The sequence below is a fragment of the Podarcis cretensis genome (genome assembly GCF_951804945.1).
Source record: "Podarcis cretensis genome assembly, chromosome: 17".
Lineage (NCBI taxonomy): Eukaryota > Metazoa > Chordata > Lepidosauria > Squamata > Lacertidae > Podarcis > Podarcis cretensis.
In genome coordinates, this window is record NC_137187.1 from 37,995,813 (window position 1) to 38,023,166 (window position 27,354).

The window sequence follows — 27,354 nt, forward strand, 5'->3', positions numbered from 1 at the left end:
ATTGAACCTTTGGCCTGCAAAACATGTGCTCTGCCACCAAGTAAACTTGCTATTAACGTGTGTCAGACACATTCCTTTACTTTCATCCTGATCAAAACAACAACAACAACAACAACAATTTATTATTTATACCCCGCCCATCTGGCTGGGTTTCCCCAGCCACTCTGGGCAACTTCCAACCGAACATTAAAAACAATACAGCATCAGACATTAAAAACTTCCGTAAACAGGGCCGCCTTCAGTTGCCTTTTAAAAGTAAAATAGTTGTTTATTGCCTTGACATCTGCTGGGAGGGTGTTCCACAGGGCGGGCGCCACTACCGAGAAGGCCCTCTGCCTGGTTCCCTGTAACCTCACTTCTTGCAGCAAGCGAACTGCCAGAAGGCCCTTGGACTGGACCTCAGTGTCTGGGCTGGATGATGGGGGTGGAGACGCTCCTTCAGGTATACAGGACCGAGGCCATTTAGGGCTTTAAAGGTCAGCACCAACACTTTGAATTGTGCTCGGAAACGTACTAGGAGCCAATGAAGATCTTTCAGGACCAGTGTTATGTGGTCTTGGCAGCCACTCCCAGTCACCAGTCTAGCTGCCACATTCTGGATTAATTGCAGTTTCCGAGTCACCTTCAAAGGTAGCCCCACATAGAGCGCATTACAATAGTCCAAAATGCTTGGCTACTCTTTTGAGGATCCATATAGAAACACAGCGGGGAGGCGGGCAAGTAGGTGGGCAAGCAGTGGTCAGGATTTTCCGCCCCCCCCCCCTGCACAACCTTCAATGATTTCTCCATCCATGTGAATAGCTGTAACAAGATGTCTGCTTCTCTCAGGGTGGGGTGGGGGAAAATGCTCAGCTACATATCTCCCTCCACGGAAGGCTGAGCAAAAGATATCTTGCACTGGTGGATCCAAATAGCAAGAGATAAGAGCATAAAAGATACAGGAACTTGCATTGCTGACTTCCTACCGTCTCACATTCTCTTTTCTCCCTGCACAAGCCCAGGCCCCAAATTCACCCCATAGATTGGGATGAGATCTAGGAGTTTGGGCTTCCAGGCTTGTCACCAACCCACTAAATACAGCTCCCCTTCCAACCCTTGATACAATCTCCAGAACTTTTGGCCCTCTAATTCTCCCGCTCCACACACTTGAACTTATCCCTTGAATTGTTTCCAAACGAAGGGTGTTGGTTTTATTTGGTCTGCATATGGGTTTTTGTGTATTTCCTCCAATTCCCTCTCCCTCTTCTTCATCCTCCTTGCCGGTCGCCTTTGGAGGAGGCGGAGACATCACTTGGGTGGTTGCTGCTGACTTTTTTTTGGTCATCGGTCCCCTCCCTGTTGCTTTCAGTCTCTCTCTCTCTCTGTCCCACCAGTACAGCCTAGGACATCGTAGGAGGACTTGGTTGAGGCAGATCAACCGGCTGAAGTGGCGACACTTTCTCCAGTGTCAACCCAGCCCTTCCCCACGTTTTCTAGGCTCCGTGGACCAAGACGCGTTCAAAAATTTGCCAAGGTTTGTGCTCTGCACCAGGTCAGTTTGATTCAATGCATGCCCAAAATCCAGGTGTTTGAAGTACAGTTGTTGATTTCTATTTGAGTAATGGACAAAGGCAAGGAATTGATAAGAATAGTAATGGATAGGGATAGAGGAATGGGGTAGACAGAAAAGCAGGATTGCAACACGGGTGGATAGGGCAAAGTGCTGAAGATGAGACGTCTTTGGCCTCAAAAATTTATCCTCTGCTTTGGTTGCCCTTCACTGCTACTGTATTGTTGGGGCTGAGGGAAGTGCACTCTGCACATGGGTAGAGGCATCCTCATCATCGTTATTATTTTGCATGGTCTATGTCTGAGCTTTGGGACTGAAAAGAGCTTCAAAGGCTAAGCCCCGATGTTGGCTGCCTTGGCACAATGAGCATTTCGAAGCATGGGTCGGCTAGAGACAGGGCAAACTTTCCCCTCTTCAAATGAAAAGGGTGTTGGAAAACTGGCAGTGCATGGCCAAAGTGCAGTGAGTTCGAGAACGCTAGACGCAAAGTAATCCCACAACGGACCGAGGTATAAATTGTTAGGAATGTGTATGGTTGACTTGATTTTTTAAAGTTACATCTAGATGTGATTATCACTCCACAGATTAAAAAGGAGTAGTGGTATCCTAACAGATTGTGATAACTGAGATGAGGGAGTAAACAGATTAATAGATGAGCCAACTTCCAATCTTTGTCAATTTCTAAGTCTGATTCGATGGTGAGTCAGGGCTTTGAACATGGAGAGTGAATTCAAGAAAATAATCCTTGGGAAAGAGTTAAGGCCACAATCCTATAAACATGTACTTATTGGTGCCTAGGTCTCACTAGATCGCAGGGGACATGTTTCTGACGCAAACAGGCATAGGTTCGGGCAAAATGTGATAGGTTTTGAGTTCTATTATTTACAGTTGTGCTGGAAAGTTAAAATAACTGCACCCAAAACCCAGAGCAGATCTACAGTTCCTCGCACCAACTTCTAGTAGTGCAAATACAAACTCCCAAATTTCATTACCAAAAAAAAGGCAGAGAATGAAGTGAATCAGGATCACAGGAGCAGAAAAATGAGCATGAAAGCCATGAGAGAAACACACTGGGATGGCTGAGAAATGGCAGAGCGGACTTGTTGCAAGTGAGAAACACAAAGGCTGGCAGAACCTGCCGAGGTCAGAAAGGTGCCTGCAAGAACACAATGGGGAAGGGGGAGAGTAAATTGCCTGGACATGGCAGAGAAGGCAAATGGGACGGTTGCTGTTTGTGTAAAGATGCTGAAAGGATCAGTGTTGTGCAAGGAAGGGAAGAGCGCAGGACTATTCTTAAGTGTACATAAAATTATTAAATAACAATAACCGAGGGGCATTATTGTTTTTGCTTATTATTATGGTATGTATTTTTTTGTATTTTAATACTGTAAACCGCGCTGTAATATTTGGGTGAAGGACAATTTAGTAATTTTAATAATAATAATAATAATAATAATAATAATAATAATACAGTGGTACCTCAGGTTAAGTACTTAATTCGTTCCGGAGGTCCGTTCTTAACCTGAAACTGTTCTTAACGTGAAGCACCACTTTAGCTAATGGGGCCTCCCGCTGCCGCTGTCACGCGATTTCTGTTCTCATCCTGAAGCAAAGTTCTTAACCCGAGGTAATATTTCTGGGTTAGCGGAGTCTGTAACCTGAAGCGTCTGTAACCTGAAGCGTATGTAACCCGAGGTACCACTGTAATAAGTAGCATGGGGAGAGGACAGGGACAGGGAAGTAGAAAATCATTGTGCACTAGACGCAAAACATGCCACCCAGAGTTCCAGACCAACACCATTGGAGTTTCAGACAAACACATCAACCAGTTTCTTCACAGATAGACATGCTTTTCCACAAGGGAACATTTGATCCTCTTTTGCCCTGATGATGATGTGCTTCATGCAAGCAAATAACAATGGAGTTTTTGCATTCACTTTGGAGACCATTTTAAGCAAACAGTCCAGCAGCTGCAGTCCTATGTGCAGCAACTTAAGAGGAAGTCCCATTTGATGCAGTAGGTTTTACTTCCACCAAAATATACCCAGAATTGGGCTGTTCTTAAGCCTCCCATGGCAAAAATGCCCCAAGAATTATACGTGAGAAGGAAGCCGGTCAGTGTGGTGGAAGGAAGTTGGTCCTTCGACGTGGGGGGACTGGGTTCGAAAATTCCTATCTCAAATGCAAGCAGTGACTCACTTTCTCATCTGTAAAATGGGAGTCACATCTCTATTCGAAACCAACTGTCTTGTAAGGAAATCCTGTTGGTTTCAATTGAACTCCACCTCGTGCAAGACAATGTTCTGAGGATTCCACCCTGAGATTCATGATTGGGAAAGACAATTAATAACATTTAATATTAATTTATTTATTTCATTGGAACTAGGATCATCTCTACAATATATCTGTTAAGTCTTTAAAGTGCCACAAGACTCTTGTGCTTTTAGCATTAATGTTGCACATCAGAGCACCCAAACTGCTTCATGTGCATTATCTCAGTCATCCTTAGACTAACCCTGTAAGGTAGGCCAGTAATATTATCTCCACGTTGCAGACAGTGGAGGGGAAACTGAGGCTGAGAGAGTGTAGCATGCTTAAGGATGCCAAGGCTGCATATACACCGTGCATCTAAAGCAACCGCAAAGAATCCTGGGAGCTGTAGTTCTCTGAGGGGTAAACTGCAGTTCTGAGAATTCTTTCTATGTGTGGTGTGCATTCTGAACTGGGGACTTCCCAGCTCACACTCTTGTTCCTGCACTGCACCAAATATGGAAATACTGCCACACACACACACACACACTTAAGCTTCCAAGATAGACATAACTCTGTACAGAATGATTCAAAACTAAGGATCAACCCAGATGAAACTGGTGGCTACAGAAAAAGAGTGGGTGAAAAACCCCTGCATGAGTACGATGTACTGGGAAACTCAACAGGTAGAAAGAAAATGGATGGATGGATGGATAAACAGAGAGGCAGAGAGGACAGGCAAACAGGAACGGAATATAGTGAAAGGAGGGGACACATGTTAATTTCTTTTGCTCTCCATATAACCACCTTCCCATTAACATCTGATCCCAGAGACTAATGCATTTGCCTCTATTTTTTGGTCCTGGGAAGGATCCAAATCGAACGGTGGCAGGAAAATGGAGTTCAAGAAACGGGAGTGGGTTGGGTTTTCCATTCTTGTCCCCTGACTTCTTAAGACTTCTCAGTCCCACTTTTCCATTTGGGATCTATGGAGTTGGGGAAGGAGCAGAGGGCCTGAGAGGATGGACTCTACTAGAAAGAGCAAAGCCAGGAAGTCCTCCTGGTTTACCTTCTGCCTAGGCTCTCGGACACCTGGGTTCTTTGGAAAGTCCCATGTTCTTGTGAATTTTCTGACGGGGGAAGCTTTAGGCTGAAATGCAAGCTGGTATCTCTGTGGGAGCAGCATCTGAACAGCTTCAGGCTGGATTAAAACTGCTGCCTGTGATTCAATAGTGCCCCGATAACAAATACCCGGCAGATAATTATCTGAAGCCGGTGAAGCCGGAGATAAAGTTCTGGAAGCATCTCTGGGGCCCCCATGCCCAGCTTGGTAGCAGTGTGCAGAGTGGAGTTACTAAATAGCTATGGGCACAACTGTAATTTTGGTTGAAATGAAAATATTCAAAAGGAAATTTCATTGCTGCTGATAAGGACTGGTGTAACCCAGAGATAAGGTGACGCCTTTGATGTGTGTGGCATAGATGTTTGTGGCAGTGTTGCTTTGATGTATACAGTGGTACCTCGGGTTAAGAACTTAATTCGTTCTTAAACTGAAACTGTTCTTAACCTGAGGTACCATTTTAGCTAATGGGGCCTCCCACTGCCACCGCGCCACCAAAGCACGATTTCTGTTCTCCTTCTGAAGCAAAGTTCTTAACCTGAGATACTATTTCTGGGTTAGCGGAGTCTAACCTGAAGCGTCTGTAACCTGAAGCATCTGTAATCCGAGGTACCACTGTATATGTATTTGTGTGTTTGTGCATGCGCGTGGACACACACACACACACACACACACACACTAATATAAAGCTTAGGACATAAGTTGTTTGGGGCTGTGCTGTATGGCATATTTCACAGATGAATACAGCACAGGCTCTATTTTAACATCCCTATTTTCAAAAGAAGGTTCACTATTTGAGCTCTTCACCCCCCACAGATTATTACAGTGGTACCTCGGGTTACATACGCTTCAGGTTACATACGCTTCAGGTTACAGACTCCACTAACCCAGAAATAGTACCTCGGGTTAAGAACTTTGCTTCAGGATGAGAACAGAAATCGTGCTCCGGCGGCGCAGCAGCAGCAGGAGGCCCCATTAGCTAAAATGGTGCTTCAGGTTAAGAACAGTTTTAGGTTAAGAACAGACCTCTAGAACGAATTAAGTTCTTAACCCGAGGTACCACTGTACACATTGTTGAAGTCTCTCATTGACCTGCTATAGATCCTGCATTTATTTACCCTGCCATAGTCTGCCCTCCACTGGTTGAAAATCCAACACAGCATGTTCCTTATTGACTTCAGGACCTTCTATACTATTTAAATTCAGAATTTTGTCCCTTTGATTAGAGATGTCCTGGGGGGACGGACCTGCTTCTTCTACAATATGTTATCAAGAGCTGCAGTTGCAGTGTATGAAATGATAGAGAGATGTGCCCTGCATGGTGTTTTCATGTTCATGTTTATACACATATGAAGGTGCACGAGAGGCAAGGTGCGCTGTCCACCTCCAGTCAGAGATTTAATTGCTGGAGATCCCAGGGAGGGAGCTGAACCCTGATGAATGATTTTAGCTGCTTGCACTGACAAATTTCCTGAAATGCAAAATTAAGAAAAGCAGTTTACCTAGTACAGATATCAGAAATTATCATCCCTGGTAAATAGGAACATAGGAAGCTGCCTTATACTCAGATCACTGCCCCAGCTAGTACTGTCTACCCTGACTGGCCAGGGTTTCAGACAAGGAACAATCCCAGCCCTAGCAGGAGAGGCTAAGGATTGAAGAAGAAGAAGAAGAGTTTGGATTTGATATCCCGCCTTATCACTACCCGAAGGAGTCTCAAAGCGGTTAACATTCTCCTTTCCCTTCCTCCCCCACAACAAACACTCTGTGGGGTGAGTGGGGCTGAGAGACTTCAGAGAAGTGTGACTGGCCCAAGGTCACCCAGCAGCTGCATGTGGAGGAGCGGAGACGCGAACCCAGTTCACCAGATTACGAGACTACCGCTCTTAACCACTACACCACACTGGCTCTGTGAACCTGAGATCTTCTGTATCCAAAGGAGATGCTCTACCACTGATCTGTGGCCCTTCCCCAGTAAGAATCACATAAACGACTGGTGCGTATATTTCGGACCCTTTGGACCTGTGATTTGCTAAGCTGAAGACAGCACAGCATGTGTGGCCTGCCATCTGCTTGACATTGACCTGGGCTTTTGACATCCAAGGTGGGAGGCAGGAAAACCAGAATTACCAAGCCCTTGGAAGGCCATCACCACACATGGTTGGTGCAGATTGCATTCTGCTAGTGGGTGACGTTGTGAAGGCCTGTTACACATTTTGGGGAGTAATGATGGAGTCTAGGCCCCAGCTGCACCATACATTTCAAGCAGTATCACAAGACATGTGTGATTCCAGCATTGTGACCCTCTAGAATAACAAAGGGGACCACCACAGCTGTTACAGCTATGGTGGAATCTCCTTGCTCAGTACTGTGGGGAAAGTCTTTGTCCTTGTAGTTCTCAACAGATTGAAGTCACCCGCTGACAGGGTCTATCCTGAGTCACAATGCAGCTTTAGAGCTCAGAGGTCTACAGTAGACATGCTTTTCCCACTGCGCCAGCTGCAGGAGAATTGCCGAGAGCAGAGATGCCCCTTGTGCATCGCCTTCATCATGTCTTTGACCTCATCAGCTGAAAATGACTCTGCTCAACAAGATTGAAAGCTCACCTAAGCTCTGCAAGATGATTGTGCTGGTCCCGGGGGGGGGGGGTGGGTTACCGTGCAGCGTGGTCTGAGTCCGGCCTGGGTCGAGGGTCTGGAGGCTGTCCGTCAAGGGTGAAGCGGGGTCCAAGGCAGGGAGCCAGGCATGGTCAGGAACTCCAGAAGAGCAGGTCAGGGTGCTGGCAGCAACAGGTTTCCAACGATGTTGCTCCCACAAGCTGGGACTGGGCGGACTGGCCTTTATTGGCCTTTATCTCCTCTGAGGCCTGGGGCGGTCCCGACCCACAGGTGACTCGCCTCCCCTGGCCTTAAGGCGAGCACTCCTCCTGAGAGAGCTTAGTTCCCTCCGCCTCTCTGCCCTGAGCCTCTGCAGCTCAGGAGAGGCTGGAGGGTTACCGGACCCAGAGGCAACCTCACCTTCCCCTGACAGGGCTGGGAGAGGAGCACCTGCAGGCAATGGGTCCTCAATCACCTCCGGAGCCAAAGTGGATTCAGCTGGTGTCTGCTCCTGAGGATCCAGCACAGGTGAGGACCCTTCAGCCTCAAGCCCCTGCCCTGGCTCAGCCGGCCCTGGAGGCGGGGACTCCTGTGCAGGCTGGGATTCCTCCGGTTCAGCCTCTGAATCAGATTCCCAGGCCATCACAATGATTGTGTCCTTCCATGAGAACATGTGTGACTCTGTCCAGTATGATGGCTCATCCTTAACGGGATCCACAAGGACATGCTCTACAGGGAGCTGGCTTTAGGCACCAGGTCCGTTGGCAGACCAGCTCTGCATTACAAAGATGTCTGCAAATGTGACATGAAGGCTGGCAACATGAAGCACACGGTGTGGGAATCCCTGATAGATGACTGCAGCTCCTAGAGACAGTCTGGCCGTGCATCCATAGCAGTGAGCAGAGAAGAGATGACCACCAGGAGGAGCGCAGGGAGAAGAAACGCTGTGGTGTATCTGCAACAGCACAACCAGATGCCGTCCTCTGCCCCAGCTGCAACAAAACATGTCTCTCCCATATCGGTCTCTACAGCCACAGCAGGCGATGTAACTCTCCAATGGTTTGACTTTGCCCTTGAAGGCACACTCCTCCATTGTCTCTCGAGATGGACAGATGCCAACATACCACTTTGAACAGCTGCTTTCAGAAGGGGCAACTGAGGAGAGGGTTACATTTGTCTGCGCATATATGGTATAGGAGGGACGTGGGTGGCGCTGTGGGTTAAACCACACAGCCTAGGGCTTGCCAATCAGAAGGTCGGCGGTTCGAATCCCCACGATGACGGGTTGAGCTCCCGTTGCTCAGTCCCTGCTCCTGCCAACCAAGCAGTTCAAAAGCACGTCAAAGCGCAAGTAGATAAATAGGTACCGCTCCGGCGGGAAGGTAAACGGCGTTTCCGTGCGCTGTTCTGGTTCGCCAGAAGCGGCTTAGTCATGCTGGCCACATGACCCGGAAGCTGTACGCCGGCTCCCTTGGCCAATAAAGCGAGATGAGCGCCGCAACCCCAGAGTCGGTCACGACTGGACCTAATGGTCAGGGGTCCCTTTACCTTTATATGGTATAGGAATGTGAGCGGCAAAGTCTTGCATTCAAAAGTAGCCCCAGCCATGAACTCACTGACTGGCTATAGGCAGTTCCAGGCTTCCCAATTACAATACGGAGATAATGACCATGTTTGGATGATCATATCTTGCCTTTGAAAGCTGAGATATGAGCGAGCCTTTCAGCCACACACAGAGCTCTCTTTGTACAAGCAAGCAAAAAACAATGTTAAATCTTTTCATTAACCATCACAGGAGTTGCCAATCTGATGTTCTCTGGATGTTATTGGACTCCCAGCAGTCCCAGGCAGCATGGCCAATGGAACTGTAGTCCAGCTGTATCTGGAGAGTAACAATTTGGCAAACCTGATTTAACCAGGAAACCATGGTTAACAGCTTCAGAACAAGCCAAAGTATTAAATCGTGGTTTTAAATTGGCTTAATCTCTTGGCCTGTTTTGAAGCTGTTAATTATAGTTTCCTGATTCAGATGAAATGGGAAACTATAACAAACTGAAGACTTCTTGGTTTCATAGGTTCCATAGAATCAAAGAATTGTAGAGTTGGGTCTCCAAAGCCTGGTGCAAAAGACCCGGGATTTGTGGTTCTTAAAAATACCCCTGCCTCCCTCTCTGCTGCTGCTGTCTGAAGATGCAGATTTTTAGACAGACATGGATGTTAAGACATGCTGCCAAAGATACTGCAAAGCTGTGAATTGAAACAATCTCTGTGTTGCTGTTTTTTTTAATATAATCTTTATTATTTTAAATTACACACATATACAAAGAATTTACAATCTCATATTACAAAAAGGAAATTAAAGGGAAAAAGCAATTAAGAAAGAAAAAAGAAAATACAAAAGAAAAAAAGAAAAAGCAGATTTACATACATAGAAAAGCATAATCTTCCTTGTTAACACTTAAATAAACACCTAAATAAAAAGACTTCTGACAAAACGAGTCTTCCGGTCATTCTCGTTGTACTATTTATCCTGTTTCTATATGGTTTTGAAGTTTGTTTTTCACTGTACTGCCTTGCTGTCATTTTGTTGCTCGGTTTAAAATGATTCGTAAGCCACCTCAAGCTCCCTTGGCCCAGGACGGGGGCTGCAGAGCAGGTACAGCGCTGCAAAAAAGCACAGCAAATACCCACATATAAAAATGTGTATCTGAATTCCGCAGCCCAGCCTGTGACTCAGAATCTGGTCCCCCATTCCCCTCCCACAGAACAGAATCGAGGAGGTCCTTTAAAGGCCCCAGAGGTGCAAAGCGGGAGGAAATGAATCAGAGGACAACAGCGCCACTAGTCCCACGTTCAGAGGAAGCTGGCATGCGTACAAGGTTGATTTCAAAAGGCTTCCTTTGGTACCCCATGACTGAACACACTGCAAAGATCGGGCGATAAGGCCTGGCACCGGATCCAACTGCCATTCACAGGGCAGAGGAACAGGGCCCTAGAAAGATGTAGCTGAGGATGCAGTTTTCTGCAGGAAGACCCAAAAGAACCTGACAGGCAAGGAACTGCAAGCTCTGCTGGAAGGGCGCTTGTGAATGGCAGGTTAACGCGATGGGGTCTTGCTCGGTTCTACTTCCAGCAGATCTGAAAGCAGCTGGTGCTCCCTTGGGGCAGTGGAGGCTGGTCCACTAGGGCACATGGGACACTGCCCCATCCCCCTTAGTCTTTCCCCAATCACCTGCCAGTGTGGTGTAGTGGTTAAGAGTGGTGGACTCATAATCTGGTGAACTGGGTTCGCTTCCCTGCTCCTCCACATACAGCTGCTGGGTGACCTTGGGCTAGTCACACTTCTCTGAAGTCTCTCAGCCCCACTCACCTCACAGAGTGTTTGTTGTGGGGGAGAAAGGGAAAGGAGAATGTTAGCCGCTTTGAGACTCCTTCAGGTAGTGATAAAGCGGGATATCAAAGCCAAACTCCTCCTCCTCCTCCTCTTCTTCTTCTTTCTTACAACTAGCCCGGGGGATGACTCTGCCTGCCAACTTAGCTTTTGCCCTGTGCTTTCTGGGCACTTGAAAGCTCCATGTCCGAGCGCCCTGTTTTTGCCTGCAAGCCTTGCCCATGAAAGCCGGCTCTTTAAAACTGCAGTGCAACAAAAGGCAATTCAGGTTATCCATGGGTTGCTGTTTGCTCTGGTTCAGCCCCCAAATCGTCGTCCTGATTTGATTCCCTACTACCAAAGCTGAAATTAGCCAGAGTATAAGAGAGAAATAGGACGCGGGTAACACTCTGGGTTAAACCACACAGCCTAGGAATTGCCGATCAGAAGGTCAACGGTTTGAATCCCCGCGATGGGGTGAGCTCCCGTTGCTCCGTCCCTGCTCCTGCCAACCTAGCAGTTCGAAAGCACGTCAAAGTGCAAGTAGATAAATAGGTACCGCTCTGGAGGGAAGGTAAACGGCATTTCCGTGCGCTGCTCTGGTTCACCAGAAGCGGCTTAGTCATGCTGGCCACATGACCCGGAAGCTGTACGCCGGCTCCCTCGGCCAGTAAAGCGAGATGAGCACCGCAACCCCAGAGTTGGCCACAACTGGACCTAATGGTCAGGGGTCCCTTTTAAGAGAAAAATACAAGCACAATACAGACATCTGTGTTTCCCCCAAAGGAGTCTCAGGTGACAAACATTGCTTCTCTTTCCCTAGCCCTCCCCAATTTTAGCCTCACAATTTTAGCACTGGGAAGCCCAAGAGAGTCCTGCTCCTGCCGTTCCACAAACATGAGTTTTGTGGCTGCCTGGGGTTTTGAACCTAGGTCTTCCCCGTCCTTGTCCAGTCTTTGCTTCACACGCGCAATATATTATGTGGGACACACACTGCAAGCAAACTCAAATAAGCCACACACTTTCCCCCCCTGGAGCCTCATCAGATCTGGAAGCTGATATTGATAAGGAAAGTAAAGATGTCACTTCTGAGAAAGAGAGACTGGTTAGAGAAAGAGATAAGAGGAAGGAGGGTGAATTGCAGAGTCACTAGGAAAGGGGTTCCTCCAACAGGTCCTGGACTTCTCTGCCCTCCTTGGGCAAAGGAGGCAAATCCACAAAGGCTTTGCAAGCACTGCTCTCACCTGGGTTCCCATTAAATCCAACTCCCATCTAAGCCCAAGGCCCCTGGTTGGCCTCCACTGCCAACAGCCTTAAAGGTAAAGGTAAAGGGACCCCTGAAAATTAGGTCCAGTCGTGGACGACTCTGGGGTTGCAGCGCTCATTTTGCTTTATTGGCCGAGGGAGCCGGCGTACAGCTTCAGGGTCATGTGACCAGCATGACTAAGCGGCTTCTGGTGAATCAGAGCAGTGCATGGAAACGCTGTTTACCTTCCCGCTGGAGTGGTACCTATTTATCTACTTGCACTTCATGCTTTTGAACTGCTAGGTTGGCAGGAGCAGGGACCGAATAACGGGCGCTCACCCCGTCGTGGGGATTCAAACTACCGACCTTCTGATCGGCAAGCCAAACCTGAACTCCATTTATCACGCAATTCTTTTTTTTTATCCCATGGGAATCTGTTGCTGTGCCCCAATGTATCTTTGCCATGCTGTTTTGATGGTAGGGATCAAAATGGCGTGTTCCCATTTTAACACTGCAGAGCGGTAAAGGATGGGCTACAAAAACCAAGACTTTCGCCACCTCCCCACCAATCCATCCCAAACATCTTTTGGATAGAGTTGCAAATATCTGGTGGAGGCCCAGATATTTCTACACCCAGGGCTCACCATGGGGTAGGATGTCATCTCACATCTTTTCAGGTGGACACAGTTGGCCTGCGTTCCCACTTTCTGTTGATATTTTCACCCCTCCCATTGCGAGAATCTCCTGATCTGATGTTTTGAGAAAGGAGGGGGCAGAAACTGCTCTTCTCCTCTTCCGCTCCTGCCTGACTGCCTGACTCTGTGTGTGGAGAGAGTCTTATCTATGTAGTGACTAGATGGCTGAGTGGGAGCTGTGACACAAGCCGGTAGTTCGTTAGTTTGTAGTAGCTATTGGAAATAAAAGGAGTTATGCTTCACAGCTAGCTTCCGCGTTATTTATACTCTGCTGAGTCTGGTGCTCACAATGCACAGTTGTGAGTCCAGGACACTGAGACCTGCTTTCCAGGACTGGAAGGTCTCTGAAAGTGCTCCAGTCACCTAGCTCAGTCGGGGCAGAACCAGTTATTGAGCCCAGTCGCTGACATCGGTTGAAAGGCATACTGACACTTTCCTCTCGTTCACACTCTGAAATCATTCCAGTTTCTATCTCCACCCCGTTTTAGGCACTGCATAATCATAGAATCTTAGAGTTGGAATGGACCCCCCACGGTCATCTAGTCCAACCCCCAGCAAAGCAGGAATCTCAGCTAAAACATCCCTGACAGATGGTCATCCAATCTCTCCAGGGAAGGAGAGTCCACCATCTCCCGAGGGAGGCTGTTCCACTGCTGAACAGCTCTTTCCATCAGAAAGCTCTTATTGCTTAGTCAGAATCTCCTTTCTTGCAACTTGAAGCCACTGGTTCGAGTCCTACCCTCAAGAGCAGGAGAAAACAAGCATGCTCCCTCCTCCATGTGGCATAGCCGAAAAAACCTTTATTATTATTTTTAACCTCTCTTGCAAGCCTGAGCTCATTCTGAGCTTTAGCCAGCCTGATTTCCCCCTGCAACTGTTGGCTACTTATGTATACTCCTCCTTTGCGATTTCCGTTTCTTCCATTTCTTATACATGCCCTTCTTAACTCTCAGCTCATCTGTAAGCTCCTTATGCGGTCACACCGGTTTCCTTTTATTTTTCAGTTCCAATGTGGCTTAAGGATAGGCTGCCCGGTGGAGAACTGAACATGCAGAGGCACACATTTACAGATGTGATTCTAGACTCTAAAACCTAGAGCTGGTTAGAAATGCTTGGCTTGTAGCCAATATTAGTCCTATTTGGTATAGACCCATTGGAAATAATGGACATGACTAACTTTGGTCCGTTAATCTCAATGAGTCTGAGTGTAACTTAGTTGGTGCTGGATGTGTTGTGCTTTACAAAAGACAATCCTCTCTTTGAAGTCAAAGTTTGATTTAAGGATAAGAGAGAACAGCAGAGGCCTTGACATGGTCCATCAGCAGTTAGTAGCGCCTAGTCAGCAGATGGAGCAGGCAGCAAAAGCCACCTGTTGTCTTCATCACAATATTGATGTGCATTCTATTTCTACTACAGTAATTATTTCTACATTTGTGTGAACATATGAACTAGCATATTACAATGTTGTGCGAATTGGATGCCCTCTTTGATTCTTCTTTTTGTGTGATGCAGATCCTCCTTTTTGGCAATACATAACTGGCCAAAAAGAAGTGCCAGCAGCACAGCTTGTTATCGTTGCTTCTGCAAGCGGCAGTAAGAGCACCTCCTTAGCCTGACCACCGTTTTGCACACCCCATAATGCCCCAGGCCTGGCATCGTTCTGGGACACTGTGGGAAGGAAGAAATGGTGGTTGATTCTCTCTCTCTCTCTCTCTCTCTCTCTCCCTCTGTGTGTGGAGATATTCAGATAACATTTCTGCAGAATTGCCTTTTTTCTGGGATGGAATTTTCTCAGAAAAATGTCTTCAGGGAAATTTTGGCTCAGCTTTAGTTGAAAGGGGGCAGGTGAGCAAAGCAGCATTCATATTATATTTTATTTGCTATTATTATTACTCATACGCTCTCATCCTTTGTGTGCAGTTTGGATACTGCACTATGGGCTTTGAAGTGGGATTTTCAGGTCACCTCACGAAGTCCGAAATGCAATACGGGGCAAACTTCAAACTGATCTTGGTCTGAAGTAGCTTGGTTGCCAGTAATAGAGCTGCTAGGTATCTAAAACTGGCATGCTCAGGAATTTGCTGCCACATCTACTACCAAGAGTAGCTGCCAAAAGAAGAGGAACATAAATGTATTTATCGCTGGATAAATAGTGTTGCAAAAGCCCAGTGCCTGGCTCTCTCTCTGCCAAGCGGTGGCAAGAGCACATGGGATTACGGGACTTCCGGCTGCTGTGGAAAGGAATGTCGGTGTGCTAAGTGTCGGCTGCGACACGGAGCTGGCAGAAAGGCTTTTGAGGGCAGCGCCAGAGCTCAGCGCACCCCCCCAAAAACCCCACAGGAGTGTGGGGACCCAGGGGTTCCTGCAGAGCGAAATTTCTCGCCCCCCCCCCCGGGGCCCTCCAGTGCCTGTTTAGCACACAGGGTCTGTGTCCCTTTGGAGAATAGGTAGAATACACGGTGGAAACTGTCATGCTTTAGGAATGAATGAATGAATGAATAGACTTTATTTGCGTAGCCGACAGGCCATAGCATCAAAGGACAAACACCGACAAAAATAGGGAAATATGGTTTATTCACCTATTTACAACTTCAGTCCTCCAGAGGGCAACACATTGGTGACCTCTGCTGCAGAGTGTTTTGGAAGTAAAGGCGAACCAAGATAAAACTCATGAATGCTGGTTCTAATCACTAGGCCCTAGCAATGTACTCATTCACTTCTCAGTCGGGAATCTGGACTCTCCTTGTCTCATGTGCCATGCTTAAAAAGAATAAATTCATTGCAGGTTTTATCATCTGCAGAAGAAGATTCCAATTAAGAACGGACAATGGATTATTCTACTGTGGGGAATGAAGATTCTGCCCCCCAGTATTTTGAACATCCCCATTTGCAAGCAAATGATGACGCAGACCTATTCTTTCCTGCTTCAGAGGGTGTTGATGCTGGGGCCATGCCCACCTACTTCTCTCGTATGTCTGAATCCTACAGACACTCTCCAGGTAGGTATACAGTGATTGCAAGAGAACATACCTTTAAACAGAATAAGCAGCTGATCCCAATACCCTCCCCACCTCCCTCTGCCTGGAAGCTATTAGCCCTTATAATTACCCTTTTGAATCATAGATGGGTATGCTATATTTGGCAAAGGCCCTCTGTGCACTCAAAGGGACTTTTACTATTACTTTGGAGGCAAAAGTATTGTGCTAGTGCATCTCTGTAGCCGCCTCATTCTCAGAATTTCTGGCTGATTGGCTTACAGTGATACCGTTGTGTTTTCACATTGCAAATATTAAAGTATATGTCAAACCTACAATAAAAAAAAAAAACCATCAACGTTGTGGGCTGCTTCTATTCAGGGTTCCTGACAGACTGTCATGCTCTTTCTCAAGATACTCTGTTCCATTACCTTCCCCGACCCGTTTTCCATACGCCCCACATAGGTACCCAGCCTCACTTAATTCAGTGGGACTTATTTCAGAGTAGACATGGCTAAGACTGCAATCTCGGCATTGTATGGCCATTCACAGTCCTCACTGTGGGAATGTGGATCCAGCGAGAGGGCTGTATCCTAAACTGGCCCATCTTTGAAAGGTCCACCCACCAGTCAATCACTTGATGTCATATTATATCATGTAGTTCAATTTTAAACTTGCAGCAGCAAATGAAACCGCTTTGAGCTTTTTCCTTGCAGTCAAGGAAGGAATAATTTTTATGAATTAAAAGTAAAAGAAGGAAGGAAGAACTGACTCCCAATTCTTCCTTTACAACTATGGCTTGCATTTGGAAAAAAAATCAAGCCACGACTGATTCATCCTTTTGAATTTGGCACCATGGCTTGACCTGTGCTGGATGTCATGTGACAGGTGGCCATGGACCAAATGAAGAGGCTTGTTTAGCCTAATTACACCCACAATTCCCAGCACCCTGAACAAACTACAGCTCACAGGCTTCTTGTGGGGGAACCCATGTCCTTTAAATGTTTGGTGTCAACAGAGTCTGGGAGCTCTCCGTGGTGCTGCACCACCTGCCCTCCAGCCCCGCGGAGACCTCCATGGGACCAGAACAGGACAAGAGGCTGCATGCTTCTGAATACTGGTGCGTGCGTGTGAGAGGAGCGAGGCTGTCCCTATAGCCTGACTGTGGGCTTCTTGGAAGCATCTAACTGACCGCTGCTGGCAACAGGATACCGAATAAAGGAGCCCCTTATTCTGATCCAGCAGAGCCTGCTTGGCCAACTTTAGCGTAGGCCCACTGCCCTGAACACCTGCACACCCTACTTAATGTTTCCTTTTGTTTCCTCTCCAACAGTGCGGCAGTTGTATCCCATCCTCAATGGTTTGCAGTGGCTGGATGGGCACCCTTACAGCACAGCAGCTTGGGTCTCCAGTTCTTCTGGAAAGCCCCATGCTGGACTCCCAATCTACACCTCTGCCACGTCCTCATATCAGACCCTCCAAGCACCTCCCTCGCCCAAGGACCTCAGCCCCGATGACAAGGGGAGCCCCAGATACCTGGAGATGTTGAAGACGGAGCGGATGAGCCCCACCCATGCTGAACTGCTGCCTTTGGGAACCCCGACTGGAGCAGCTTACGCAATGGGGCAGGACTTTGGATACTTCCAGCCATCTGGGAGTCCCCTGACAGCTGGGTATTCCCCTAAACTACGGGGGGCAACACAGCTCTCTCCTACTGGTGAGGATTTTTGCTGGGGACCATCACATGGGCTGCAGAGCAAAGCAGGAACGATATGACACAATGGACTGCACCACTCCAGACCTCTTTCAAAAGCTCGCCTGCCTGTAAAACAAAAACACCTTGGTAAAATGGTGCAGACTGGAGAAGCAGATTGTCTGTTTTCAAATTTGTTAAAAGCTTTGTACCAAAGTTAAAAATTTGCACCAAAATACTTTTTCATTTCAGTCCTAATGTGAATATTTAAATGCACAATGTGTGGATCACTCAGATGACATTTCCCATTGGGAAGTTTGGCCATGATGTTGAAAGAGTTTATGTGCTCTAGCCAGCCCAGCTGATCAGCACTTTTTTTGTGCTGGTTGGACGTCAGAGCTGACTAACCATGAAGCTGTTTACCAGAGGCAACTGCAAGACACAGTTAGCGTAAAAAATGTGATTAGGAGAAGCGCAAATCTATAAAATTCTAGAGTGCCTGTGGGTTAATCGTGGTCATGAACTGCCACCTCTGAGCTGCAAAGTTCTGCTCATTAAATGTAGAACGTATTTCTTTCCCACATTATACTCTGCATATGCTTAGCGGCACAATAATTATGACCTTACAGGTTCCAGATCTGGACTCTGGCATTGAAAACACGTTCTGGAGCTGACCTCTTAGGTTCTAGGATGAGCTTATAGGCCAAGATGGATCCATAATGGAGATTAAGCTCTAGCAGCATTTATTGGACATGCAAAGATTGGCTTCCTTTACCCATTATGTAAATGAATTAATATTCCTCTACCCAGGTTCTGACGAATCATTGTTCTTGACGTCTTTCTCGCGCTTTCTCTATCTGGCCTTCTCCAGCCCAGCACTGCATCAGACATGCTGCTAGTAGCATCTCCTCAAAGTGAAGGCCTCATGCCCTTCTGAGCTATTCTGCCACTTCCCCACTGACTGCTTGTCCCCATCTCTTTCCTCAGAGGCGCGAGAGTGCGTGAATTGCGGAGCCACAGCCACGCCACTGTGGCGAAGGGATGGCACTGGTCACTACCTCTGTAATGCCTGTGGGCTCTACCACAAGATGAATGGGCAGAACAGGCCTCTCATCCGGCCAAAGAAACGTCTGGTAATATATTTTTATGTTCAGGGCAACATTGAGGTTTGCAGAGGTACATTCTGGGGGGGGGGGGTGCATGGAAATCTGACTGACAGAGGTGGGCAGGAATGGGTAGGTAGGGGAATGGAGTGGCGTGGCTGGACTCCCTGCAACAGTTTGTTGCAGGTTCCATTTGTCGCTGTATGTAACAATCTTCATCATATTCAACCATGCAGATTGTCAGCAAGCGAGCCGGCACCCAGTGCAGTAACTGCCAGACGACGACCACCACCCTCTGGCGCCGAAACGTGAACGGAGAACCCGTATGCAATGCCTGCGGTCTCTATTTCAAGTTGCACAATGTAAGCCAAGGCAGAAATGTTATAAGGAGTTAAGCATATATAAGTATTTTAGTTTTAATGTTAAAATAAGGTTAAAAAATATGTTATTTATAATATGATAGAGAATAGAGAAAGATGGAAAGGATCTGCTGAAATAACTAGTAGAAGTGGAATACAAAAAGGGAGGTGAGAGGAGGTCGAGGAAACAAGGGAATGAAAGAAAGAGTATCGAAAAGGGGGGATGTATTTTTTTATTTATTTAAATAGTTTTTGTTTTGTTTTATTTAGGGTTAGGGTTAGGAAGTGGGTTTGGTTTAGTTTAGTTTAATGGGTTTAGTTTAATGGGTTTAGGTTGTGTTTTGTATCGTTTATATATGTATTGTATTGTCTTTTTTTCTCTTTTGTTTTTTCTCTTCTGTCTTTTTTCCTTTTAAAAGTAATAAATATTATTTTTAAAAAAAGAAAAAAGAAAAAAGAAAGAAAAAAAACCAAACAATGTAAGCCAAGGCAGTAGGGCTTTTGGTTGATGGAATAAGGTCATCTCAGTGTGATTGTGTCCAGAAAACTGGATCTGGAGTGTCTTGATAAACAGCCTCAGGATTATCTCATGAATGCTTGCTTGCTTCTCTTTTGCGTTCTCTCTTTCTCTCACACAAACACCCATTTAATGGATAAAAAGCATTACACTGATTTTATGTTAAGTTTATAGAAAGATAAAGCATTCCTCGTGCAATATGAACTTAATTTCACAAGCAGCCGTCTCAGCCCCACCTGGGTTCTAGATACAAGTACTAGGTCATCAGCATACAATAAAACTGAGAGTTTTTGGTCGAGAATTGTGACAGGAGCAAACTGTAGGCCCTCCAGTTCTTTAACCATGTCATTAATATAAAAATTAAACAGGAAAGGTGCCAAAATGCATCCCTGTTTGACTCCAGTAATGGTCTTAATTCTAGTGGTGAGATAGCCAGCCAGATCCACCTTTACTTGTATTGATGTGTCAGTATCTAATGTTTTGATGAGAAATAATAGACGGAGGTCTATATTTCTCTTTTCCAATTTTTGCTACAATGCATGTCTTAGGACTGTATTGAAAGCTGACTTTAGATCGATAAAAGCGACATATAATAAGTGACTTAAGGACTGTTTTGGCCTAGTAAACCTGCCACACCAAATAAGGGCGCGCAACTAACTTCAAAATCTGCATTTCCCTAGAACTGAGAAAACCCATTTGTGTCATTAAACACCTCCCCAAATGCTAACGTTTTCAGAATGCAGATGTTTAGCGTGCTGTGATAGCTGTCAAATTCTGTCTGCAAGCTGGTGGACAGGATAACAAGAAACAGTACGGCACTGTGGACAAGGCTGCATGAGCACTGAAACGGGAAGCCTGCTGTTCAAAACCTGGCACTGCCATAAACGTGTGCCATGGCCTCGAACGAGCCATCCTGAAAAACTACACTTTATTACTTAAACCTGATGGTTTCTTCTTCTGAAGATGTTTTCAGAAGGGAACCTGCAGAAACTTCCCCCTTTGCCCACCTGTTTTCGGCTGCCTGGACCACCTGTAGCTCCTAACGGCAATTTATATGGCCCAGACACTTCCTGAAGCTGCCTCGTCCACCTATTCCATCAGCATTCCTTCCTTCCTTCTCATTCTTGTCCTCCCTATTCTTTCGGGCTTTCTGAAGTGTTTTTGCCCTTGTTCTGTGTTGTTTCAGAATAAGCAGAAGGGCCTTATGCACCTTTCTCTGCTCTTGCAAATGGCAATCTGTGGAAAGCCCAAATTGTTGTTTGCTCTAATTGAGAGCTAAAAAGCGGGTTTCTGTGGGGAAAGTTTGGGGCGGGGGAGAAAATGACACATGCTTGGACACAAAGTTTTTAAGTGCAGACGTGTCCCTGGAAAGAGCAGGACAAAAGTTACGTGTGGATAAGCCCTGAGTGTTTTATTTGATAAAAGGTACATAGTGTTGTGTCCAGTCATACCCAGAGCGGATCCATGTAAATGACTTGGCTAACTTAATGCCCCTTAATTTCAGTGGGTCTACTCTAAGTAAGACTAAGTTGGATACAATCCATGGATTTTAAAAGAACGTGTTCCCTCCTAGTTTGCCTGTTTCGGGGGAAATAAATCTGATCCCCCACCCCCAGATGTTTGAGAACAAATTGGTAGGCTTCTGCCATTCCCATGTTGCCTTGTTGTTGTTGTTGTTGTTTAGTCGTTTAGTCGTTTAGTCGTGTCCGACTCTTCGTGACCCCATGGACCAGAGAACGCCAGGCACTCCTGTCCTCCACTGCCCCCCGCAGCTTGGTCAGACTCATGCTGGTAACCTCGAAAACACTGTCCAACCATCTCATCCTCTGTAGCCCCCTTCTCCTTGTGCCCTCCATCTTTCCCAGCATCAGGGTCTTCTCCAGGGAGTCTTCTCTTCTCATGAGGTGGCCAAAGTACTGGAGCCTCAGCTTCACAATCTGTCCTTCCAGTGAGCACTCAGGGCTGATTTCCTTCAGAATGGAGAGGTTTGATCTTCTTGCAGTCCATGGGACTCTCAAGAGTCTCCTCCAGCACCTTGAGGAGGACTCAAATTTGGGTGACTCTATACTGCTCCAAAGGGAGCACCTTCAGTACCTTTTCCCCAGACCAAGGATGTGCCTCTCCCATCATCCTCAGATCCTGGGGTTGCCTACCCTGTAGCTTCTCCTGCAGAGCTGTCATGGCCAGGAAGCAGGATGAGGCAATTGCCTCAGGCTGTGGATCTGCCAGCTGCCACATGCATACATGCTCCTGCAACACGCACACACACACCATCTCTGTTTACTCCTTGGGTAGCATTATGTTGCACTACAGCAAGCAAGCAAGCAAGCAAACAAAATAATAATTCTTAATAATAATTTCCCCAGCCACTCTGGGTGGCTGACAGTATAGCTAAAAACTAAATAAAAACATCAAGTGTTAAAAACCTCTCATTACAGGGCTGCCTTCAGATGTCGTCCAAAAGTTGTGTGATTCTTTATTTCCTTGACATCTGAAGGGAGAGCGCCACAACCGAGGTCCTCTGCCTTGTGATCCTGTCAAACCCAGTGGGGTTTACTTCTGAGTTAGTATGGCTCCACAGCCAGCCCCGCGCCTCTCTGCCCTCTCTCTGAACCATGCACCTGCTCTGCAAACAGCTATTGCTCTAGCCCCTTCTTTACTTTATGATCTTCCTGCGATTCCTTCTGCTCGCTGGCTCTCGACCACTCTGCGGCACTGCTCTCACGCTCGCTCACGGCTCCATCTTCTGCCTTCCAGGTGAATCGTCCCTTGGCAATGCGCAAGGATGGGATCCAGACCCGGAACCGCAAGGTCTCTTCAGCCAAGTCCAAAAAGCGCAAGGGGAATTCTGGGGAAGCTGCCATGTCCACCCCAACCCCCCTGGAGTTGATGCCAGCGCCTCTGATGGGGGAAGAAGCAGCTGCTCTCTATACTCTCAGCCCCATGATGTTGCCAGGACATTTGCTCCCTTTTGGACCCAATCCACACCTTCTAGGCTCTCCACCAGGCTTTCCTCCACAGGCTTCTCCTGCCCCACATGGCTCCCCTGGGGTTGTCTCTGCACTGGGGTAAAGAGCCCTACAACCACACAACAACCCACGGCATTCATGTACAGTGACTCTGAGACCAATAAGCAAGGAGGGCACATCTCTCTTAATAATTTTTTGGAGCACGTGTATTAACTGCTTGCAGCATGGGCGCCTTGGAAGAACAGGAGAAAAGAAAAACTACGGGAGGGTGCTCTGATCCCGCATTTCGTCATCAGAGAAGACATATATTATGGGGTAGTTCCCCCAAGCAGCGGATGAGGTGGTGATAAAGCAGTCGAGCTCTTTTCCAGGCTGACTGTGCCACTTCATACCGCAGGTGAGAAATGCTGGGGCCGAATGCTTCCCCATCAGGGAGCAGGTGGTGGGAACATGTACTGTCCATGCAAGGGAACACAGGATGCTGTCTCACACCGAATCAGACCACTGGTCCATCTAGCATTTGCTACACTGACCGGCAGCAGCTAGCAAGGATTCCAACCAGAGGTCTTTTCTGGTCATTCTGGAGGTGCTGGGGGTTGAACCCAGGACCTTCCGCATGCAAGATATTTATGTTACATTCGGGCTATGAAGAACCAACGGAAGGACAACCCTTCTCTCTGACATCCACTGTTTCCTATGCATGAAAGAAGATTTTTGTGCAGTCCCTCCACCTACTAAGCCATAGACGGAAGCGAGCTACTGATCCCTCCACCCATCTGTAAATTGCTGCTGTCCAACTATCTCCAACCGCATTCTCTTCCTTGTCTATTTGGCTAAGCATGCCCAGCTCATTTGCGTACCTTACATACAGTACTCCAGGAGTATCTGCACCTGCTTTTCTGCCCTCACAGCTATGTTTCCCCTGTGGAATAATTCGGATGCGTGCTCTGCGTGTGGTCAGATGCGTCCCCTGCAGCCTGGATTGCGTGACAACAAGAAGTTCATAATGAGCACCTGTCCTCTGCACCTCCAGACTGGTGAATTGGCCCATCATAACCAAAGCACATACCTTTGCACAGTGCCTCCCTTCTTGTCTTAGGGAAGAACGTGTACAAATGCAAAAAGAAATCCAGTTTTATGCTTGTGAGAAATAGTGCTTCCGCTCACCCTATTTGTCATGTACTGTATATAGTAAACGGGCCCTGTCTTTTTAAGTCAGTCACCAAGCTTAAGTCAGTCACCCCATCCTGAATCCTCCCTGTGGTTCCTGTATATCTGCCTGCAATGCAAGTGGCAATCCTAATAGTCACCCCCCCATTATGTATCTCAGCTGTCCCCCCCACCCCTGGCAAGCCAAGACACTGGCAAAAGTGTGGCTATCAGTAGAGATTTGGGGAAAAGTTGTTCCATGTACATCTCAGCTGCTCGCTACTGCTTGCCTGTTGTGGGACACGGAGTTTTGTTTTGGGACTCCTTCGCCTTGGGGAACGCTGCACTCAGGCACGCCACTCCCACCTGCAGTGTTGTTCAATCCAGGAAAAAAACACCTTTCCATTCGTTTCTGCTGACTGTCTAAACCGACCCGTTAAAAATTAGTTGCTGAGCAGGGCAGTTCGTACATGTTTGGTACCGGAGTGAACCGTTTTTTGTCCTGCACAATCTACTGAAAAACGGGGGAACATCCATCAATGTCTTTCAATTTACAAAGCAAACAGGCACACTCAGGATCTCTTTAACAGTTAAGGCACAACTAATCTGCTTTATTATATACTCTGTTTGTAACCCAAAGGGTTGGACCTGGAATTCATTCACCTCTGCCTGCCATTGGCTCTGACTTCACCTCCTGTTGGCCTCTCTGCCTTGTGCCCTACCACTCTCAGTGAGCGTCAGACCAGAGTCCACTTGGCTTATCATTATTTTGAAAGGATTCCAACTATAAGCAGACGCTTATAGTTGGATAGCTAGGTGTGGACTAGGGATTCTGTGGCCCTCCAGATTTTGTTGGACTCCCAACTCCCACTGGCACTGCCCAGCATAGCCAATCGTCAGGGATTATGGGAGCTGGAGGTGGGGGGGGCACATGTTCCCTATCCCTGCACTAGGCAGGCCACCTGAAGCCATCTGGTGATCTACAACTGGACTACTTTCCACCGACTCCTATTTCATCCTTGCATCTCACCATTCACCCATCTTCTAATGCATGCAAGGAATTAATTTATCCACACCTTAAAATCCATTCTGAAATGCACTGGCCCAAATTCGCTTCCCTGTACATCTCCTAATGCTCCCTTTCTATGGGTATATTCATTCCCATCTCTAAAGCATCTCCAATAGAAGACAAAAAAAGAGGAGGGGATACATGCTGACCTTGAGCAGAGATAACACACCCTGTCGACTCTTCACTGGCTTTGTAAATTTGCCACTGAGCTTCCATTGATGCCCTGCTCTTTGGGGGTTTAAATTTGTTTCAGAGGGGAAAATATATATACTAATTTGTGTTAACAAACAAGAGGTGTGTGAGTGAGTTTTGTCTTTGGCAAGTTCCAGCTACGGCATAGCTTGGGCTACCTGGGAGTAGCTTCCACAGTAGAATGCCGGCTTCTTCAAGTGCCTTCAGTAATTTTTGTGCGAAATTAAATGGATCATGAAGACACATGATTCCTGTAAAAAGGAGTGGGGAAGGTAGAGACATGTTCAGCTACAATAGATCTGCTCTCCTGACTAAACACAGTCCACCAAGGAACATAGTTTATGCTGCATACCTGCCCTTCATTCAACGTGGACAGCTTACAATAACAGACAAAACACCAAATTTGCAATAAAGGAGCCTTAAAACCAACAAACTGGTTACAATATGAAGCAGCAGTAATAATAACTGACTCTAGAACCACACCATGGAAATAATACCATTTAGGGGCAAAATATACATTACTTGTGCTGAAGCTACTTATAAGAAAAACAAACAAACCCAAGACCCCATTCTCCTCTGAAAGCCACTTTTGGGTGAGGAAGATTAACATCAGTGAAGCGGTGGGAGGCTTCCCGGATTGTGCCTAGTTGTACTCACAAATGCCAGCGTCCCAGATCCTACTTTTCCCACAATTTCACCAACAAGGAAAGCTGTTGATTCTAGAATCAAAGCTAAAAATTTGATATCCTTCCAGGAAAAAGTTAAATGTGAGTTGTAGGCATTCGAAGTCTGAGTCCAGTAAAACCTTTAAAACTAAGGGCCCTCCTGATGCCCCCTTTATTGTGCATCCATGATTATTTGTACTCATGGTGCTGTTGGGGCAGTCATATATGACCCCTCTTTCAATACTATTGGTGCCTATAAAGGTTTTGGGGTGCTTAGACTACTTCATTTCCAATCAGTGCATATCTTGTAATTTCCTGCTGAAATTTCTCACACTACAAACATGGGGGCGGCCGGTGTTGTCCCGCTTTTGTTGTGCTACAGTCTGTCTGGCCATTGATCCTGTGGCAACACGGGGAAGCATTCTAGAACATCTAATGAAGCAGAATACTAATGCAATATTATTGTATTGATAACGTTTTGCAGAATGCCGTCACAATGAAACACCAATCTGGACCGACCCTGTTTTTTCCTAAAAGCACAACAAAACAATTTGTAAGCTATAGCCTACTTTTTCAGATGCCAGACACCTCAGTCCAACTTCACATTCTTCAGAGTTCCAAAGCATTTTGGAGATTATTATAAATATTTACTTATGGCGCTATCATTGCACATGGATAACAGAAGAAAAAAAGCAAGTCCCCGCCCTAAGGAGCTTACTGTCTAGTGCCTACATTTTAGCAGTGGGCAGAGGTAAGGGGAGGGAGGAGGTTAATGAGATATACGGGTAACAAAAGGATGGGTCTGCACAAATGCAGTTATGTGTACTTAAGCTATTTTTCAGTTCAAGGTAAAGATTCATGAAGCAGGTAGATTTTGAGAGGGATAAAGACCAGCAAGGAGGGGAAATGGGCAGAAGTGTTTATGAGACAAGACTTGTAGGTAGCAGGTTGTGGTGGAAATACTCTTCATTGGTGTGGCTGGCCTGTGGTTGGACTGCAACTCCCATTACCACTCACCACTGGCCGTGCTGCCTGGGAGGGAGCGATGGGTGTTGGAATCCAACAACATCAGGTGGAGAAAAGCAGGTTAGCCACCCCTGCTCTACGGGAGTGCTTCTTGACATCTACTTGCTACTCTGCTTCTTGAAGAAGAAAAAGAGCACCATCTCCCCAGCTGGGACACAGCAACCCTCTCCAGGGACCCTGATTCTTAGCACTCTCTCATCTCATCCCACACACAACATGATTCCTTTGCCAGAGCTGTTAGGGGACTCCCAGAGAATCCGTCCAAGGACAGCCTTGGCTCTCGCTCTCCCTTGAAGTGCTGGTGGTGGAGGCTGCCTATCTTCCAACATCTCTCCCACCCCTTTTCCCACATCCTTCAGTAGAGCCATCAAAGGAGTCAGTGGGGACTTTATCTGGCCCATCAAGTCACGGTCTCTGGAGGTCTGCAGAATGAGATCATCGCTCCCCACGCAGTCCCCTCCTCTGCAGATAAGGGGCTGGCATGGGTGCTGGGAACAAGGTTGCAAAAGGCAGGAAGAGGAGGATTGGCAGCAGTGCCTCCCTCTCTCCTGGGCTCTGGCCCAAACATGGGTTTCATTCCATCCCAGCAGCGGGTAGCACCAGGCTGACCTACTGAGACAAACCCTTCTGGGGCTAATAAGGAATAAAATAATAATAATAATAATAATAATAATAATAATAATAATAATAATAATAATATTTTTTATTTATACCCCGCCCTCCCCAGCCAAGGCCGGGCTCAGAGCGGCTTACAAACAATAATAAAAACAAGAAGAATGATTACAACTTAAAAACAAAAATAAAATACAA

General features: G+C 46.7%; 1 protein-coding gene across 2 annotated transcripts; it reads left to right on the forward strand.

Annotated features, from left to right (window-relative positions):
• Positions 1-545: 545 nt before the first annotated feature.
• On the forward strand, positions 546-24,952 carry GATA1 (GATA binding protein 1). Of its 2 annotated transcripts, none has more exons than XM_079960112.1 (7): positions 546-1,513; positions 15,613-15,826; positions 17,136-17,519; positions 18,483-18,628; positions 18,835-18,960; positions 22,232-23,748; positions 23,802-24,952. In XM_079960112.1, the coding sequence occupies exons 2-6, from the start codon at positions 15,655-15,657 to the stop codon at positions 22,544-22,546; spliced, it is 1,143 nt and encodes a 380-aa protein (XP_079816238.1). In that variant the 5' UTR covers positions 546-1,513; positions 15,613-15,654; the 3' UTR covers positions 22,547-23,748; positions 23,802-24,952. The 2 variants fall into 2 exon arrangements, with proteins under 2 accessions (XP_079816238.1, XP_079816237.1); XM_079960111.1 differs by having other exon boundaries at positions 547-1,531.
• Positions 24,953-27,354: the final 2,402 nt, after the last annotated feature.

Excerpts from the sequence above, each read along its gene's own strand:
- GATA1 (XM_079960112.1), top strand. The coding sequence starts at position 15,655 with ATGGATTATTCTACTGTGGGGAATGAAGATTCTGCCCCCCAGTATTTT. Across the intron at positions 17,520-18,482 it reads AACACAGCTCTCTCCTACTG|AGGCGCGAGAGTGCGTGAAT; the intron begins GTGAGGATTTTT and ends CTCTTTCCTCAG. Across the intron at positions 18,961-22,231 it reads TCTATTTCAAGTTGCACAAT|GTGAATCGTCCCTTGGCAAT; the intron begins GTAAGCCAAGGC and ends TCTGCCTTCCAG.